Below are 19,207 nucleotides of genomic sequence, written 5' to 3' on the forward strand. Positions count from 1 at the left end.
CACTAGACATTTTGTAAACCGGATTTCTCTTGATTAACTTATCACAAATAAGCAATTAAGCACCTCAAAGCTGTGCCATTAGGAAGAGATGTAGGAGCAATCCTGTAGTCACACAATCTCTCTCTCACTCTCTCTCTCTGGCTTGGAAATCTCTATTTTTTAACAAGTCAGGTTTATTAAGGTATAACTGACATATAGTAACATTTCTCCCTTTGAAGTGTTTGATGAGTTTTGACAAATGCACAGTCATAACCCCCCACTACAATCCAGACTTAGAGCTTTTTCCCTCAGGCTTCTTCACAGTCAATCTCCTCCTCTCCTACTGGTCTCTGGCAAGCCCTGATCCGATCTCTGTCTCTATGTTTTGCCTTTTCCAAAATGCCATATAAATGGAATCATACAGTATGCAGCCTTTTGTTGACCTTGATTTTTTAAAGTGTTCATTGAGATGAGAATGGATTTAAAGGGAATGGGAAAGATTCGTGTTCTGCTTGTTAGTGTCTGGTATTAAACAAGCTATTGCTTATATTTAAGCAAGGTACTACATCAGTTAAACTTCTGATCTTAGATACAAAGAAAGCACATTTCTTTAGTATTTTTAAAACATTTTTTAACACCTTCAACATTTTAAAACATTTTTAAACAAGTATTATGGTAAATCGTTTCCAAAATGAAACTTCAGGTGAGGCTGAGTGTTCTCTGGACAAGTAGAAAGTGACAAAAGATCATTTGCTTCACCAAACTTTAGTCAGGCTTGTGAAGCTTCTCCTAGGTCTAACTGTGCACTCTGCTGTACAATCTCCTTTTGGCAAAAAACCCTGCTCAGTCAGTTTAGCAAGAACCCACCATCCTTGATATCTGATCACCCTTGATATCTGATTAGGTTCCTCAGTCTCCAGGTGTGATGTCTGATTACCTGGGCCTGTCATTAGCAAGAATCCTGTTAGGTCAGTTTAGGCAGAATCTCCCTTACCCCTGATGCTTCCTCTTAGTAACTTCCCATCCATCCACACTCCCCAACCCCGCCTTGGCTATAAATTTTCACTTGCCCATATGTATGGAGTTGAGCCCAATCTCTCTTGCCCACTGCAAGATTCTGTTGCATCCATCCCTACACTATTACCACGGTCTTAAACCAAGTGCTTCCTGCAAACCCTAGGCCAGTTCATGTGGTACGGGATGTTTTGCTAACCACTGCAGGAAGAGGAGTGCCCCCGTCCCATGCAACTGTCCCATGTTCAGAGTGGGTGCTGATACTCCCTAATCCTAAACTACGTTTCTTTAGCACTCATATCTCCTGGGATTTCTCTTCCCTAGGGTGGCTCTCACCACCTACCTCACAGATGACTGGTGCTGCTTACTCTTCCGGGAGGAGGTGGTGCTGGTTGGCTGCTGCCGCATCACGTGGGCCACACCCACATTTAAGGGCTGGGCTGCTGGAAGGGTCACATGACTGGTCAATAGCGCAGGCTGCTGCATGATGGGATTGTAATGGCTTCCGTGAGCATGCGTGTTCCTGAAAGGCAGCCGGGACAACAAGGTGCCTTAGAGGTGTTCTAAAAGCAGAGCTCCTCTGAAAGACCAAGCTTCCTCCCCAGTTAAAGGCTGACTGCAGTTGGTTATTTCACTAGCTGTGCGGCAGCTAAAGGGATGAGCCTGGCCATGTGTGCTCATCCAGTGGGTTTCTTCTACTCAAAAGGAGTAGGAGAAACACAACTGGTTGTGAGTGAGAAAGAGGACTTTCAAGTGGGAAAAATGCCAAGTGCACCGGCTCCGAGTTTTTAAGTTCTAGGGACAGGAGATAAATATTTCCTCCAACTTTTAAAGTCCCTGAGCACGTAGGTGATTATCCTGAACAATATTTTATTTTAGAATTTACAGGCCAGGCATGGTGGCTCACGCTTGTAATCCCAGCACTCTGGGAGACCGAGGCAGGCTGATGGTTTGAGCTCAAGAGTTCGAGACCAGCCTGGGCAACATGGCAAAACCCCCTTTCTACCACAAATAGAAAAAATTAGCTGGGCATGGTGGTGTGCACCTGTGGGCCCAGCTACTTGGGAGGCTGAGGTGGCAGGATCACTTAAGCCTGGGAGGCAGAGGCCACAGTGAGCCGAGATAGTGCCACTGCACTCCAGCCTGGGTGACAGAGCAAGACACTGTCTCAAAAAAAAAAAAAAGGTTTCACCTTAATTTTATAAAAATATTTTTTAAATGAAGAAAAAGTGGAATTTACAAAGTGTCATCAATGGGTTATTTTATTCCACTCTGTGATGAAGACAGGATATCTTAGCAATACCATTTTATTAATGAAGAAATTGTCCTTTAGGTGAAAAACAAACTTTGAAGCCTGGGAGCCATATGCTTCTGGTGTTAGGAAGTGTTAACGTTCTTTTGAATTACCTCAGTGGCTAGAACAATGCTCAGGCATGTAGCAGCTGATCAATTAATTACACGCTTGCTGAATGAACAATTAGATTAACTGAAGGTTGACTAGACAAGTATAAAGTTGGTATTAAATCAAAATTAATAACAGTCATGATAGAAATACTGGCAGCCCTCATCCTAAGAATGGGTTATGTTTCAAAATTCTTATAATCTGGGTTGTATGAAGCTCAAAGCCTTGTTTTCCCACAGAAATGTTAAAGGTGGTGACTGACTCAGAGATTTGCCCATAAGAGCTCATTTAACACATAATAAAATTCAGAGCTAAAGGATAATTCATTTGAATTTAAAAAAATTATAAGAACCTATTGTTGCAACATGGGGAAAAGGATGAATAGGAAAAAAAAAGAAGTAGATGAATACTTTTGTAGGGATTTTGATAGCGTCTTTTGGGCATTTACATGGACTTTAGAAACTCATTATGGCTTTTTTCTTTTTTGAGATGGAGTCTCACTCTGTTGCCCAAGCTGGAGTGCAGTGGTATGATCACAGCTCACTGCAACCTCTGCCTCCTGGGTTCAAGCGATTCTCATGCCTCAGCCTCCTGAGTAGCTGGGATTACTGGTGTGCACTGCCACGCCCGGCTAATTTTTGTGTTTTTAGTAGAGACGGGGTTTGGCCATGCTGGTCAGGCTGGTCTCAAACTCCTGACTTCAGGTGATCTGCCTGCCTCGGCTTCCCAAAGTGCTGGGATTACAGATGTGAGCCAAGAAACTGATATTATGGCTTCTTTATTTTGTTGTAGCTCTTTCTCCCATAGACAGATGGCATTCCTTCTCCTTTGAGTCAGGCCCAGCACTGGTACCTCTGTTTCTTATAGATATTAGATATCTATCCACAATAATAGATATTCTTTGGCTCACACAAGACATGGAGAGAGACCAGGAAGAGAGTATGCTGGTTTTGGATGTCTTCTGTGGTCAGTAGGTAAGAGATGTCAAAAAGAAAGGAAGGAGGGAGGAGGAATAAGAAATACGTAGGAATTAGTAAGTGTATGTGTATTTCTGAAATTAGATGAGCTATAAATGCTGAAAGACAAAGGGGGAAAATAGGAATATGTTACGTGTGTGGTCTTTTAGGAGAAAAAGGGGCGAGGGAAAAAAAAACCCAGCTGGTCAGACAGCTTTCCACTTGGCTGCTCCTAATGAACTGGAGGAGGAAAGGCGAGCTTGCTGAGCATGGGCCTATGTGATAGTGGGGAGGGAAGATGACAGGTTTATTTAATGCCTGTCATGTACCAGGCACTGTGATGGTACATGTTAAATATGGGCCAAGTGCTTTGTATTTTACCTCAATTTAAACCTCCCAACAATCCTGTGAAGTAGGCATTACTATCCCTTTATTGAAGAAGAAACTGAGGAGCATAAAGATTAACTTGCCCCAGGTCATGCAGAGCCAGGATTGAACTCAGCTCTACACCGTTTGAGATGGAGTCTCACTCTGTCGTCCAGGCTGGAGTGCAGTGGTGGCATGAGGGTGTTGCCAGTGGGGAAGTGAGTGGGACTGTGGGGAAGGGCCCAGATATTTTGTACTAGGCAGAAAATGAAGTGGAGGAATGGAGGAAGCTCCAGTAGGGGTCTGACTGGGGGCTTATATCACCACCTTTCTACTTTTCCCTGAGAGATCTTAATTCACAATAGCCGTGTAGGTCAGAATAAGAACTGTGGGAGGCTCCCTGGGTGATATGGAGGCTGTCAGGGGGTTGAGGGGAGTGACCTGCCCTGATATTCGTGCAGAATGAGAGATAGCCCAAAAGGGCCATGAGGAGTTGGGGACAACCTGGAGGGCTGCCATCTGGCTCTGCACTGGTGAAGGGGGCCATTGTGGTGGTGTTGGGGGGAAGGTACAAGGGTATCTAGCCATAAAAATAACAGAGGAGTGCATCTGTGAGGAGATCATGAGCTGGACAGGGAAGAGTTGTGGAAACAGACGCAGGGGGTATGCAGCGCTGGCAGGCAGTCAGGTGGATGCCTCTCGGGTGTGTGGGAAGTAGGCTCTAATCTGTAAGATATGCCTATTAACTGAAGAGGCACACTCAGCAAATAGGCCAGGATTTACCCTTCCAAATAAACCCCGTTCTGTCAAACCTTCCCCTGGGAGGTCAGATAGACTCTAGAGCACCCCCGTCTCAAACATCTTCAGAACACTTTCTAGAATTGCTTAGGGCTTTGGGGACCCTCTTCTGCATTCTTTCACTGGTGACAGACTTTTGTTTTCTGAACGTGGAATTTAATTCTGAGAAACTACCAAACATCATCCAGAACCAAGTCTGGTGAATTACACTGATGATTAAATGACATAACTGAATTCTCGGTGGGAATGACAACTGAGCATAAATTAATGAAGCAGGTTTTCTTGTATCCTGGTATATTATTTAAAAATTGCTTCTTGTTACACTGCACTCATAGTCCACACAGTGTCTACAAACCAGGGAATTCAAGTATAGGCTGGCCTGGCAGCCCTGTGTCTGCAGTGAACATGCCTCTCATCCCAGACACACCCACTCACCCTAGAGGGGTTTCCTGCTTACCTCCAGTCCGCCAACTGCTGGGTGCCTGCCATGGTCTCAGGAATGACGGTGGCGTGCTGCACTGATGTGTGGGTGGCCACTCCCGTCAGCTGCTGCCATGCTGGGGGAAGCAGGATCTGCTGGGTCCCACTTGGCCAAGCCTGCTGTAGAACACAGGACATGTGCAATGACCATGTTTGCTAATCACATAATTGATTTGCATGAATCCGCACTTATTCTGTGCCTGGGGTTGTGCTAGACATTCTTATGGGTGTGAGAGTGAGGGCCTGGTCTCTGGCCTCAAAAACTAAAGTAAGGGAGACAAACAACGAACATACAGGCCGGGCGCGGTGGCTCAAGCCTGTAATCCCAGCACTTTGGGAGGCTGAGGCGGGCGGATCACAAGGTCAGGAGAGCCAGACCATCCTGGCTAACATGGTGAAACCCCGTCTCTACTAAAAATACAAAAAATTAGCTGGGCGTGGTGGCGGGAGCCTATAGTCCCAGCTACTCGGGAGGCTAAGGCAGGAGAATGGCGTGAACCCGGGAGGCGGAGCTTGCAGTGAACTGAGATGGCGCCACCACACTTCAGCCTGGGCAACAGAGCGAGACTGTGTCTCAAAAAAAAAAAAAAAAAAAAAAAAGAACATATATGAACAAAGTACAAGATAATTAAGTACAGGGACACATCTGTATGGAAGGGATTCATTCATGTTGAAGAATGATGTCTTTATAAATTTGCTCTAATGAGCAATGCTTGAAGTTTCTGAAAGTTTATTTATTTACTTGTTCTGTCCCACAACCATGTACAGGGGATTAGGGTAGTTGAGTTGGGCTAGATGAGGGTGACTGCTGGCCCTCAAGAAGCTTTCTGCCTAGTATTCTTTATTTAACATTTTACCTTTGATTTATCAATTAGAATCTAGGTTCCAGCTTGTGAATCTTCTGAATCTAAGTTTACACAATTCTAAGATCACCAAATATCTGGAACCTACATCTGAGAGCAAGCAAGTATGAAGTAAAATTCTTAGCTGTGACTATAGCATAATTGAGAATTACTTTGATTTCTTAAAGCAAAAATGAGAGATAGGTGGAAGTCACTGCTTGAATCTAATTTTTCTAAGAAATCTAAAATGAACGTTTGTAATTCTTCCTTGATTCACTGGTGTGTGTGTGTGTGTGTGTGTGTGTGTGTGTATGTTGTGTTTTAAGCTCTTTTTATCCACGATCACTATTCTGCTTGTCTTTGGTCATTAGATGATTCAGACTGAATACCACTGCCTAAAGTTGGACACTTAAAGGATAGTCACTAAGGTAAAATACCTTTTGGACAGATCAAATATTTAAAGGTTTGATATCTTAGCTACCTCTCTTTCTATCAGAGTGGATGTGACTAACATTGGGTAATTTATCGAATGCAGTGTTCACAGACTGTGCATGTGCTCAATGTGGGTGTTTTATATGTACAAATAAGCACTTCTGGAAATGGATTACAGATTTGAGTCAGGGCTTAAAAAATATTGATGCTTATAAAAATGATAGAATCACATTTGAGAGCTGAGTGGACCAGTTCACCTATTCCATTATTTTCATGTTGTACCTGAGGCCCAGTGAGATCTCTTAGATGTTTCTGATACTGTTTGTTTGCTTTTGATATAGGCAGAAAGCTCAGGGACCACAGCTCATACCAAGAGTGCTTAATATCTGTTGATAAAATGAAAGAAGCAACTCCACAAAGGCTATTAACTACAGTTAATTGTGTTTCAGGTTTACTTAATTCACAGAATGCAGAAACATAATTAATTGATTAAAACAGTTGCAAATTCCAAATATTAAATGAATAACAATTTCATTTGCTGTAAGGTTTCTACTGACTTAGCCAATTGGAACTCATTTCAGATCTCATGAAAAGCATTAGTTTTAACTAATGTCATTTAAAAAAATAAATCTTGTTATCAAGCTAAGGTTATCATTTTTCTTCTATTTCCCTGAAATGGATATTAACATTTTACCTCAAAGAGATGGGGTAGAAAGACTGTTTTTGACTTATTTCACTGATTGATATGCTTGGCTCATTTGTGACAACATTTCATCAGACATTTTTATAATTTATTACTACTACCAAGAATGCAGCGAACATTTCTTAATGCATACTGTGTGCCAAACACAGAGTTAAGTCATAAATGGGTTTCTGACTACTTCTTTTTTTTCTGACTTCTTAACACCAGTTCTGTGAGGTAGGGACTGTTATTTTCTTCCATTTCTCAGATTAATAAAGTGAGACACAGAGAGGTTAAATATTAATAACTTGCCCAGAAATATGGTAAATCAAACATACACATTTATTGCCTTCTTTACACTCAACTAAAATGATAGTAAAGGAATAAAAAATACAGATTCATAAGGGCAAAGAGAGTAGGAGAGAGGCAATCACCATTAATAACATTTTAGAAGCTCAAAAACTGATGGACAATTACTAAGTGAATTAACAGACTGAAGGAATCTCAGGTCAGGTCTTCATTTCCCCTTAGTTCCCAGATTCTTGGTGTACATGCTTATACCATCCTCCACTCCCCGCCCCAAAGCAGGAGGCTAGAGGATTCTCTCTAGGGGAAATGACTAGTCCAAGAGAAAATAACTACAGATATGACATTTAAGGATCAGGGGATCTGCCAGTGAAAATGCTGGACTTGCCTCTTTTCAGCCTATAGAGAAGCCCACATTCAATAGTCTCTACCCTGCCCTCCAGCTTTCCAATTAGTTTTTTAGTGCTTTAGTTTTAAATAGGAATGAATAGCTAATGAATGCCAGACAGTAAAGGAAGCTTCTAACCTAAAGAGAGTAAAATAAGCAAACAAAAGAAAGAGGAAACAAAAACAGTGTGGGAATCAGAAGAAAATTTTCTAAAATCTATAATTAATGCCGTGCAGAGTTAAAAAATATATCTATGAAACAAGATCATATAAAGAATCATTATCTATATTCAGAGAACATGCTCTTTTTTGGTGGGGAGGGAGCAGAGAACAAACTCTTGGAAATGAGAACTATGACAACAGAAATTAACCATTCAAAGGAAGGTTTTTAAAAAGTTTAAGAAATCTCTTAGAAAGTAGTGCTGACAGAGGATATACAGGATATAGAGGGGAAAAAAGATAAGAAAATCAGACGATCAATTTAGAAGTACCAACACTCAATTAATAAGAATACTGCAAAGGAGAAACAGAGAAAATGGAGGGGAAGAAATTATCAAAGGAAAAAAAAATCCAGATTAAAAGGGCAAATAGGGTGTTCAGGACAATGTAAGAAAAAAGACCCAAAAGAAGGCATGTAGTCACGAAATGTGAGTCCAATGTGGATGAGGAAAAAGTCTTAAAAGCTTTCAGAGAAAGAAAAATAATATACTGAGATAAGTGTGCTCAAACACAGCAACACAGTAAACATACAAACCTTTTATAGCTCTGGAAGGGTTTGGGGCTGTATAATGAGATATACAGAAAACTAACCCAATGGGAAAAATGAGGCAATCATTAACTCTAGGAAAAACAAAAAGATATGTAAGAAAGGAAACATAATCATGGTATATTATAAGGCTCAACTGAGAATAATATTGTATAATATTGATAATTACATAAATATTAAAAAGTAGTTGAATCAAAATTATGTGGGAGGAATAGGAGAAAAGAGTGAGTGAAAGGAGGAACAGGAGAGAAATTGTGTGTGTGTTACGGGGATGGCAGTGGGTTAGAAAGCTAAATCTTCATCTTCCATAATAGGAAGTCAATGGATAATACCTAAAATGGAAAAAAATCCATAAAAAGCAGTCTAAGCATGTTATTTAGAAACACAGAGTTAAAGAACAGATTAAACAGTTAAGTTAAAAATTATTGTTATGGGCAGGGCACAGTGGCTTATACCTGTAATCCCAGCACTTTGGGAGGCCAAGGCAGGCGAGACCAGCCTGGCCAACATGGTAAAACCTAGTCTCTACTAAAAATACAAAAAAAAAAATTAGCTGGGGCATGGTGGCACATGCCTGTAATCCTAGCTATTCGGGAGGCTGAGGCACGAAAATTGCTTGAACTCAGGAGGCGGAGGTTACAGTGGGCTGAGATTGCACCACTGCACTCCAGCCTGGTGGCAGAGCAAGATTATGTCTCAAAAAAAATGTGTGTGTGTGTGTATATATATATATATGTGTGTGTGTGTATATATATGTAAACTTTCAGGAGTAATATATATTATATATATATAAAATATATATATAACAGGGATAATATATGTGTGTATATATACACACATATATAATATAACAATATATATATTGTTATGGGGAGTAGACATTAAGGATGGGATAGAGCAGAGGACTATAACTTTCTTATAAGTTTATGGGATTATTCAACTTTTAAAAATTATGTACATGTATTACTTTGAAAAGGAATTAAATTTAAACTTCAAAAATAACTTCCCCAAAGCCACACAGCCATACAGTGGTGACGCAGCCATCTGAATGTGGGCAACCTAATTCCAGCGCCCATGCTTTCAGCCAGTATACTACCTCTCCTTGTGCTGATAATACACAGAAATAATGGCCCCTATTGAGGATCAGGCATTGGTGGTTAACTGCATAAAGGTGGCATGAACAAGTCTTCCTTATTCTCTAACAATATCAGGTGCCAGTCAAGAGAGAGGCAGACAGCAGGACAATGGTAGCAAAGACTGCTTGCTGAAAATGTTATCAGAGGAAATTTTGAGTGAGAAACATTAAAGTTTTGTATTTTGAACAGTTTAAAGGGTTCAAGACAACAGTTTGTTTTTAGGGAAGCATTTAAAGGTTCAGTTGGTCAAATATGAGCCCAAAAAATAAAGTAAATAAGTAAAAAATAAAGAGGTTCAGGTGATATGATTTGATTGGCTAGAAGAATGCAAAACACTTCATGGAAGGGTAGAGTCTACAGTGATCTGGCATTTCTGAATTTCTTCTCCAACGCTGCTAGTCAAAGGAGATTTTAGATCCTGCCATTTGACAAGTGAGATAAATTCAATACTGTCTCAATCAAGAACTGTGCTGCCCATCTCTCCACTATTACCTGCTCATTCACAATTTCTGTTGGTGGCCAAGATGCTAGCTGTGGCGTGGGGCTTGTGAGGATGGAGATGACAGCTCCTTTTAGGCAGTACCAAAAAAGCTTTTGTTGCAAGGTGATCCACAAAGATCACTCCCATATCACTGACATAAGCAGAATGATTACCATTTCCACCTGCCATGCACACATCCTCTGGGTGCCCCACAGAGGCTCGCTGCCCTGAAAGTTTTATGTGATGCTGCTGGGAGGTGGGGAGGAAAAGGGCAAAGAAAATGAAGTTAACATGAGGAGTGGATTCAAAGATTCCATCTCTAAGTGTTCACAAGTAAAATCCTTTAAAAGATTTTCAATATTTAGAGAAAAAGGACAATGTCAACTTTTTGAATACATTTATGTCAAATAATAGTATTTGGAATGCCTCTGCCTGGTGCCTAGAAATTTAACCGTAGGAAAATGAAGGCTTCAGTTTAAATGCTTAATTGTTGCTTTTTTATAGCCACCATAAGAGTTTCATAAATTAACTTATTTTTGTCCTTTGAAGGGAACATTTAAAAATATCTAGGAGAGAGCCCATCTCAACAGGCTAACATATTGGCATGGATTAAGTGACAAGCGGAGAGAAAAATAAAAAGCAACAGACAAAAAGACACAACATGATACTGGATAGGGCAGGATTTTTTTCACTTAATATATCTTAGAAATCTCTGCATGTCAAGACACATAGGTCTACCATGTTCTTTTAATGGCTACATGGTGTTCTATTTTATGTATGCATCAACTTATTTAACCAATCCCCTACTGACGAACGTTCACGTTTCTTCCAACAATCTCAGTTATGAACACAGTAGCAATTAAAATCCTTACACATATATTTTTTGCTCACTTTCCTAATTACAGCTTTAGGTTAAATCTACTTGGAGATTTACAAAACTCTAGGGACCCTCTTTCAAGGAAGCAAAAGGTAAAGTTCTCCCCTGCTACGATTAAAGGACTGAAACAAATTCTGACTGCTGAGTCTACTGGTTCCACCAAACTGAACAATGAAGAATCCCTATTTTAGCTAATAAGAGATGCTAATTATTATTTCTTTCAGAGATGGTTCCTGGCTTACTAGGGTTAAGTATGCAAACATAAAAAAGATCTGTAATTATCCTTTAAAAGTACATGCGAGTTCTGTAGATTTGGGCTCACAAAGGTGGAGCACTGGCAGACTGGTGTGGATTTTTGCCACTCAGATAAAGTATGAACAAGCTTTTTTGCCCCTGGACTGAGCTGTAGTTCTTTCTCTGATCTATCTAGGCCTTTTCTGAACTCCCCGCTACTGAACTATGCAAATAAAAGGAAGCTACAAGGACCCACTGGAGAGAGAGGAAGGAAGAGAAGGCCTGTTTTAAATACAAAAGGTTCTCTGTTTACAAACTTTCAATAAGACAAAACTGTGTGTGCTACCAGTCACTGGTGTTGCACAGTGTCATTCTGGACAGAAGCACAGAGATGAAGAATGCTTAATATCAATCTTAAACAAACTGTTCTGGAAAACAGAATAGATAATAATGTAACCACAGCAGTCTGGTTCAACTTCTGTGTAACAAAGTTGTGAGCTGTTTTCCATTTGCCATGGATCCACAGGTTAAAGGTCACATAACCTAAGCATGCCCAGATGAACCAGGTATGCAACCACAGGCAGAACCTAAGTGCCTGGATTGAGGCGAGTGGATGGAATTTAGAAATGGATACCACATGGCAGGATCCAGGATCCAATCAGATCGAGCTCTGGCATCACCGCATGGCAGGATCCAGTCAGATCATGCCTCTCATATCAATTCATTGCAAAATCCAATCAGATTATGCCTCATTACCCTATGCTTATAAAACCTGACCCAGCCCTTCGCTCAGAGACACTGCTTTGGGAACTAGCTCCCGTGTTCTCCTTACTTGTTACAAGTAATAAAATCCCCTTGCTAAATACTCCTTGGCTGTGGTCATTGGGGTGGTACCTGTCAAGTGACCAAACCCACTCGTGTGGGTAACAACAATAAGAAGACATTTTATGAGCCCGGTGTAACCTTGTACTCAAATCAGATAAGGATTTTATAAAAAGGGAAATTATATGCCATTTTTCACTTATGAACATAGATATAAAAATACTAACTACAGTATTTATAAACTGAATCCTACATTAAAAAGCATACCATATCAAGCACATGAGCAAATGGGGTTTATCTCATAAATAAAAGGGTAATTTAATATTACAAAATATATTAATATGACTTGTCCCATTAGTAGATAAGGAACAAAAAGCATATGAGTGTCTTAATAAATACAGACAGAACATTTGATATAATTCAATATTCATTACAAAACTTAAACATGATAAAGTGTTTCTATCAATTCTTTTTTTTTTTTTTTTTTTTTTTTACAGACAGGGTCTTACCCTGTTGCCCACCCTGGAGTGCAATGATGTGATCATAGCTCACTGCAGCTTCAAACTCCTGGGCTCAAGTGATCCTTTTGCCTCAGCCTCCTGTGTATCTGGGACTATAGGCATGTGCCACCATGTCCAGCTAATTTTTAAATTTTTTTGTAGAGATGGGGTCTCACTATGTTGCCCAGGCTGGCCTTGAACTCCCGGGCTCAAGTGATCCTCTCATCTCAGCCTCCTGAGTAGCTGAGACTACAGGCCTGGGACTACAGGTGTGCACCACCACACCCATTACAGAGTGTTATACCATGTTCATGCATAAAAATGACTTACATGTTTAAAGACGTCAATTGTTCCTGAAGTAAATTTAATGTATATCCAATAAATATAAAGCAGATTTTTTGTTTCTGGAACTAAAATCTTATGAAAGAGTGATGTTAAAATTCACATGAAAAAGTGAAGGGACAAGAACAGACAAGGAAAATTTGAAGAACTCTATGGGAACAGGGCTTCCCTACTACATACTAGGACAGATTAAAGTTACAATGGTTAAGACAACAGGATATTAGAGAAGCCCATGGAATAGAAGAGAGCGTAGAACAAACCTATGCAATTTGATTACATAAAAACTAAACAACAACAAAAACAACTTCTATTTAACAAGACAGGGCAAATAGTGTCTTTGGGAAAAGACTTTGTGAACCTATCTTATTTAAAAATAAAGTTGCTTCTAAACTAATAACATTAAGGTCAAGCTACTCAATAGTAGAAATGATTATACAAAAGTAGTGGCTTTTGGTGGTTGAAATACAGATGCTGGCATCAGGCTTATCGGGTGTGTGTCCTGGTTCTGTTACCTAATTGTTGTGTAACTCTGATGAGCAAGTTATTCTGCTTCAGTTTCTCTGTTTGTCAAATGGAGACAAATACTGTGGCATAGTGGGGATTAAATCAATTAACAACTGTAAAGTGCCCTGGTATAATGATGATGCATTTGTTATTAGGGTTCAAGTGTCATTAAGGATTGTTACTGTTATCACTGCATCACTACTGTTACCTTATGTTTACATAACACTTTACAAATTTTCAACCATTTTTCATCTCTGCCATCTCATTCTACCATCAAAGCACCTACATGGATAGATAAGGAAGGTTCCAGCTTACAGTTACCTTGAGCCTGGTTTTTCAACTATAAAATGAGAGGATAATCGCCAAGGCTCCTTTTGGCTCTAAAAACTCATTTCTATTTTACAAGAAAGAAATTTGAGGCAAAGAGATATTAACTGACTTGCCTTAGGTCATAGACAAGTTACTAGCAGTTAGGATTAAAACCTAGGTCTCCCAGATTAATTTGCATTTCAAAGATAGAATAATAATAATTTCCCCAGACTCTCCCTGTATCTAAATTTCTTCTTGGAATTGTAAGCAGATACTTAGGAAGTTAATTCACTTGGGGACCATTTACAATATTACAGATACATTCCAATGACTAGAAGCACCTAACTCATTACTAGGGAGAGAGGGAGTGGAAAGATATATCTTTTGTGAACAACATTAACATGGGTGATGGTAATACCAGTAATAATAAAGGAGAAAGAATTACCTGGGCAAGCAGACCCGGTTGGATCTGAAGAGGCTGAGCTCCTGGAGCTTGAGTCACGATGGGAACTGCATTTTCCATTCGCACCGAGTAGCCAGCGTGCTTAGAGGGAGAGGCCTGCAAGCCTGTTCCAGACAGTGTGAGGGAGAGAAGGGTTAGCTGAGAGGCTGTGAACTGCTGGATGAAGAAAACCTTCCTAGCCAGCTACGTCATCTTTCAGCTTCCCTTTGCACTGGTCACTGACAATAACCAGGTGTTGCCTGGTCCTTGGGAAGTCTCCCCTTAGCTTCTAACGAATTAAAAAACAAAACTCCTCCTGACATCTTGAATGTTTTCAAAGGCTAGAAGGTCAAATTAAGGAGGCTGTGAGGCCAAAAGTAGGACAGTTATGCTGACAGATTACAACAGGAAAACAAGGACTTCTGACCATCAAGATGTACTTGTGTATGTCAAAATAAAGGGTGTTGGGAGATGTATGAACCCATTTGGAATTGCATTGACTAAAACCACACAGTTTACACCATGAGGCTTGCAAAAATAAATTCTTAAGCTTTCTGGGTAAATTGTAACGAAGTGCACAGTCTAGCTTCTTAGAGTCTACAGAAGAGAAGTGCTGGGGTCATGGCCAAAGAATCGTTTTGAGGAGGTGTTCCAGGGAAGTACTTTTCAGACTGATTGATATTCTTCATGGGAGCTGGGACTACACTGGCTGTCAGAGATTGGCAGTTTTCTATAGATAACCCACACAGAGGATATTTCATGCAAGGAAAAGCAAGAGCTGACATCAGCATAACAATGAAAGCACAAACAATGTACTTATTTACAGACAGCTGGCCAGGGACACAGTCCCTGGCAGGTGTGAGAGTCACAATGAATTGACTTGGTGCTGAGGCATAAGCCCTATTGTTTGTAGGTTGGCCACAGTAGGAGAGGAGCCCTCAAGTTCAGTGATACCAGCGCTCTCACTGGAAGAAATGAGGAGGGCCTTTCTCCATGAAAATGAGCGTGACAGAAAACTGCAGGTGCCGAAGCCCCAGAGGCCATTCTGTAAGGAGCAGGTGAGAGGCTGTGACTGCTCAACCTTACCTTGGAAGCCGGGGGGACACACGATGAGAGCTTGCTGGAACGGGTCAGGCCGGGCACAAATCTGGGCTGTTCCTGTCTGCAGGGGCATGCTCCGCTGGGCCACTGCAGCCATGGATGCCGCTGAGGGCTGGTAGAGTGTAGATGGGTAGTTTAGTATGGAGACTTCGGGATTGGCTAAGGAAACAGTGGCACTGGTAGAGGAGGGAGCCTAAAGGAGTGATGGGGATTAAACAAAAATAAACAAAAATAAAAAATGAGGGAGGTGGTATGTTGGGAGACACGAATCTAAATCAAATAAATGAACTCAAAGAAGAACAAACCAACAAAAACTAAGAGCAAAAAGGCAGAAGCAGAGAGGAGTGGAAACACAGCTGAAAGTCACAGGGAAAAGCAGGTCCCTGAAGGCACGAGAGACAGTCACCTTGGTGTTCACATTCAGACCTCCTCCTGACATTTGTGGGGCCCGGACAAGAGGACACATGGATGTCTGCTACCATATGTCTAAATGCTGAAAAGCCTAAAAATAAAGCTAGAAACCTGTTTAATAAAATGTTCTGTCTTTTCATTTTGACACAAACACCTTCTCAATCACCCGGAAGACCAGGCGTGAGTTGAGGACTCTGGGATTCCTTGGGTTCTGTGCTGGCGCATGGTGACGGGGAGAGAGCTGGACCTTGCCCTCCTTCTCTCTGCCGAGCCCCATTCCATCCCACAACACGATGGGCTTTGAGTGCCTGGACCTGCCAGCCTGCACGTTCAAGCTCTGCTCACACTCCCCTCGGGCCTGGTGGGTGCAGTCCACATGTGGGAGGACAAATCCAGAGGGAGGCTCTTGCAGGCCCTAAAGAACTATGGTCTCAGGTACCCAGAGCTTGGCACAGAAGCACATGCAACAGGTGGAGAGCAGGGCCGAGGACGGGCTCAGGTCTACGGGCAGTACTGTTCATAGATGTCCTTAGATGGCTGCAAAGCAGGTTACTGCTAAGAGAAGTGCAGGAGACGTATGCAGAGAGGGAGAGGGGACATGCTGAGCCTGGGCTCTGTGTCTGAATCCCATGCACTCATGCTGGTATGCAGTGATGAAGCCTGGCAGATAGAAAAGGTGCTGGGGAGTTCAGATAACCGAAATGGAGGTGGCTTTGACAAACACAAGCCACTGACATTATGTCCTCTCGTCTTTCTCCTTCAGAAAGAGACATCACTTGAGACTGAACTTGCATGCAAAATGAGGCTGTAGAACGAAAACAAATTCTAACTTTGGAATTCTCCAGTTTTCCCCATCTTAGCCTTCATACTGATTCTTTAGCAAAGTAAGTGGAGGTTACCAGTGGTTTCACATTCAGCACTGTCTACAAGAGGTTTTGCCTCTAGAAATTGCAAGGACCAGGGAATATGGAGGCAGAAACCATGAAGATATCTTGGACACAAATAGACTTTCAAGTAGGGTGTGTATGTGTGTCACATTTGATAAAAAGGACAAAGTTTTATTTTACATATGTTTTCTATACTTAGAAAGATTTTGCGCTAAATTTCATTGCAAAGCAAATTGATTTGTTTGAAAATAATCATGAAATTGAGTGGCACAGATGCCTGATTTTAAGTCACGTTTTTTTTTTTTTTTTTTGAGACAGAGTCTTGCTCTGTAGCCCAGGCTGGAGTGCAGTGGCGCGATCTCGGCTCACTGCAAGCTCCACCTCCCGGGTTCATGCCATTCTCCTGCCTCAGCCTCCCGAGTAGCTGGGACTACAGGCACCCGCCACTGAGCCCAGCTAATTTTTTTTGTATTTTTAGTAGAGACGGGGTTTCACCATGGATCACCTCGTGATCCACCTGCCTCGGCCTCCCAAAGTGCTAGGATTATAGGTGTGAGCCACCGCGCCCGGCCAAAGCCACATGTTTTAAAGTGGGTGTGCTTTTGCAGCATCGCATAGTCTGCTTGGGACATGTGTGCACATATGTGCACATCAGTGTCTGTGTTTTGTCAGATGACATGACTTGTATTTCCTGTTTTCTCCATATCACAATCTCTTCCGGAGGCTTCTTCCCCCTCAACCCTCCACATTCCCCATGGTCTGCTCATATCTAGACTCCCCCAGCCCTTAGCCCCTGTGGGTGTCCCTGCTGGGGGTCCAGGGACCTGTATCCTCTAGGTTCCCAAACTTGTGCTCGGTGGTTCTACCTTCTTGCCAGCCACTGCTCCTGCTGCTTCCTTCCTGATGTCCCTGGAACCCACTGACTCTTTTCAGTTGCGACTTCCTGGCGCCTGGGACCTGTAAGGCCCTGACTAGAAATGTTCTGGTCTCTACTTCCCTTCCGGCATTCTTGAGCACAGAGGCTGGATCATGCTTTCCAAAAGACACCTTTGTGCATGTCAGCACCCCTGCTCCAAAGTTCCAATTACGGCTTGATGAACATGGTATGCGCCTTGGTCTGGCATGCCCTGTTTTCCCTGGTTTGGCCAACCTTACCTTCTAGACTTATTTCCCTCTGCCCCTCACTCTTCTGACACCAAGATTAGTTTACTCATTGTTTTCCAAGCATACTGTGAGCACAGGCCTTTCCCCTCAAACAAGTTCTCTGACCCACAGCATTCTCTCCAAGCCTCTGTGCTTTAAGGCCTAGCCTGGGTCCCATATGCCCCATTGTGAAAGCCTTTCGGACACCATTAATGGAAATGAATTGCTCCTTCCTTTGCTATCACACAGTACAATACAGCCTTCCAGCCCAGCTCCTGTCACAATCTGCCTTACAGTACAGTTGGTCTTTCTAGCCTAAAGTCTCCTGGAAGGGAGGGGCTGTGTCTTAGTGGTGTTTTCCCCTAGCCTGCAGTGGGCTCTCCTTCCTTTCGATTCTGTAACACATAATCTGTTTGTCTACCTGGTCCCTAGTGCATGCTATTCTACATTTTGATTAATGAAGCTTACAGGTCTGGCTATGGATAGCTTTAGGGCTGGGCAGGGTTTGCTTTCAGACTCCCAACAGCTCTTTCACCCTAAGGAGAGTTTCAAGAATGCTTTTTCTTTTTGCTTCAGCCTGTCTCACCATGGAGACCATAAGCTCCTTGAGAGGCTGAATCTTCCAGTTCTTTGTAGACTCAAGGACAAATGGCACAGTCTCCAGTGTGACCATCAGACATGCATAAGGTTTTCCCCCAGTTTCTAATCCTGCTTAAGGACCAGTTGAAGAAGCCCATGTGAGGGCAACAAAAAGTTTTCTACTTCTGTATATCTTTCTGTAGCTCTCAGAAGGGTAACTAGCCTATCATTGCCAGAGAGGAGCACACAGAGAACTGGGAAGAGCTCTTGCAGCTGACAAATAGTAATAACAAGAAAAAGCAAGTTAAAAAAAATTAGAGACTGGGGTCTTGCTATATTGCCCTGGCTGGACTTGAACTCCTGACTCAAGTGGTCCTCCCACTTCCGCCTTCCAAATAGCTAGGATTACAGGTGTGCACCACTGCGCCTGGTGAAAAAGCAAGTTTACTGATGACACAGGTTTTCCAAAAATGACAGAAGTGATTCCTGGAAGCAGTTTTAGTAGATGTTTCAAATGGTTCCAGAAAGAAGGGGTTTGAGCTTGGTCTATAAACCCAAATTCAAATTCTTGGTAGAAGACTAGGTCCAAATAATAGAATTCCACGGAAATGTTAGAGAAGTGGCTGGCACACATGACAAACAAGGAATAGCTGAGAGAAGACTTATTATTTAATATGTTACCAACTGGGTAACCTGAAAGTTTTAGAAAGTAGAGGAAGTCAGCTGCCCTGAGACATAAGGGGTTATGAATTATTGACCCAGCTTCCTTGAGAAATAAAGGATTGTAGATTCATGATCATTTGGGAAATGGTTCTTTGGTTAGTCTACTGGATATATGTTAAAGGCAGCAAGAAATTCTTTAAGTAGTTTAACGTCCTTCAACTTCTAACATAAAACTATGCATATATTTTATTGCTTCTAAATATCTAAATGGGCAAACAGCTCCAAGGAGCTCATGTAGAAAGCAAGCTACTAGAACCAGCAATGAACAAAAGAAGTCTTGTTGGATTTAAAGAGCAGACATCATCT

At 41.8% G+C, this 19,207-nt stretch overlaps 1 protein-coding gene across 4 annotated transcripts in view; it reads right to left on the reverse strand.

The window, feature by feature from the left end:
- The window catches only part of HIPK2 (homeodomain interacting protein kinase 2), a 220,526-nt gene that overhangs the window by 38,139 nt on the left and 163,180 nt on the right, over positions 1–19,207 (reverse strand). The window contains exons 8-11 of one of the 4 annotated variants that reach the window (XM_007983125.3): positions 15,144–15,270; positions 14,061–14,182; positions 4,973–5,115; positions 1,337–1,516 (exon numbers count right to left, since the gene is read on the reverse strand). In XM_007983125.3, coding sequence (XP_007981316.1) covers positions 1,337–1,516; positions 4,973–5,115; positions 14,061–14,182; positions 15,144–15,270 — 572 coding nt within the window. Of the gene's footprint in view, positions 1–1,336; positions 1,517–4,972; positions 5,116–14,060; positions 14,183–15,143; positions 15,352–19,207 lie in introns of all 4 variants that reach the window. The other 3 variants (XM_007983123.3, XM_007983126.3, XM_007983124.3) reach the window with 3 other exon arrangements.

The sequence above is a fragment of the Chlorocebus sabaeus genome, chromosome 21 (assembly GCF_047675955.1).
Source record: "Chlorocebus sabaeus isolate Y175 chromosome 21, mChlSab1.0.hap1, whole genome shotgun sequence".
NCBI lineage: Eukaryota > Metazoa > Chordata > Mammalia > Primates > Cercopithecidae > Chlorocebus > Chlorocebus sabaeus.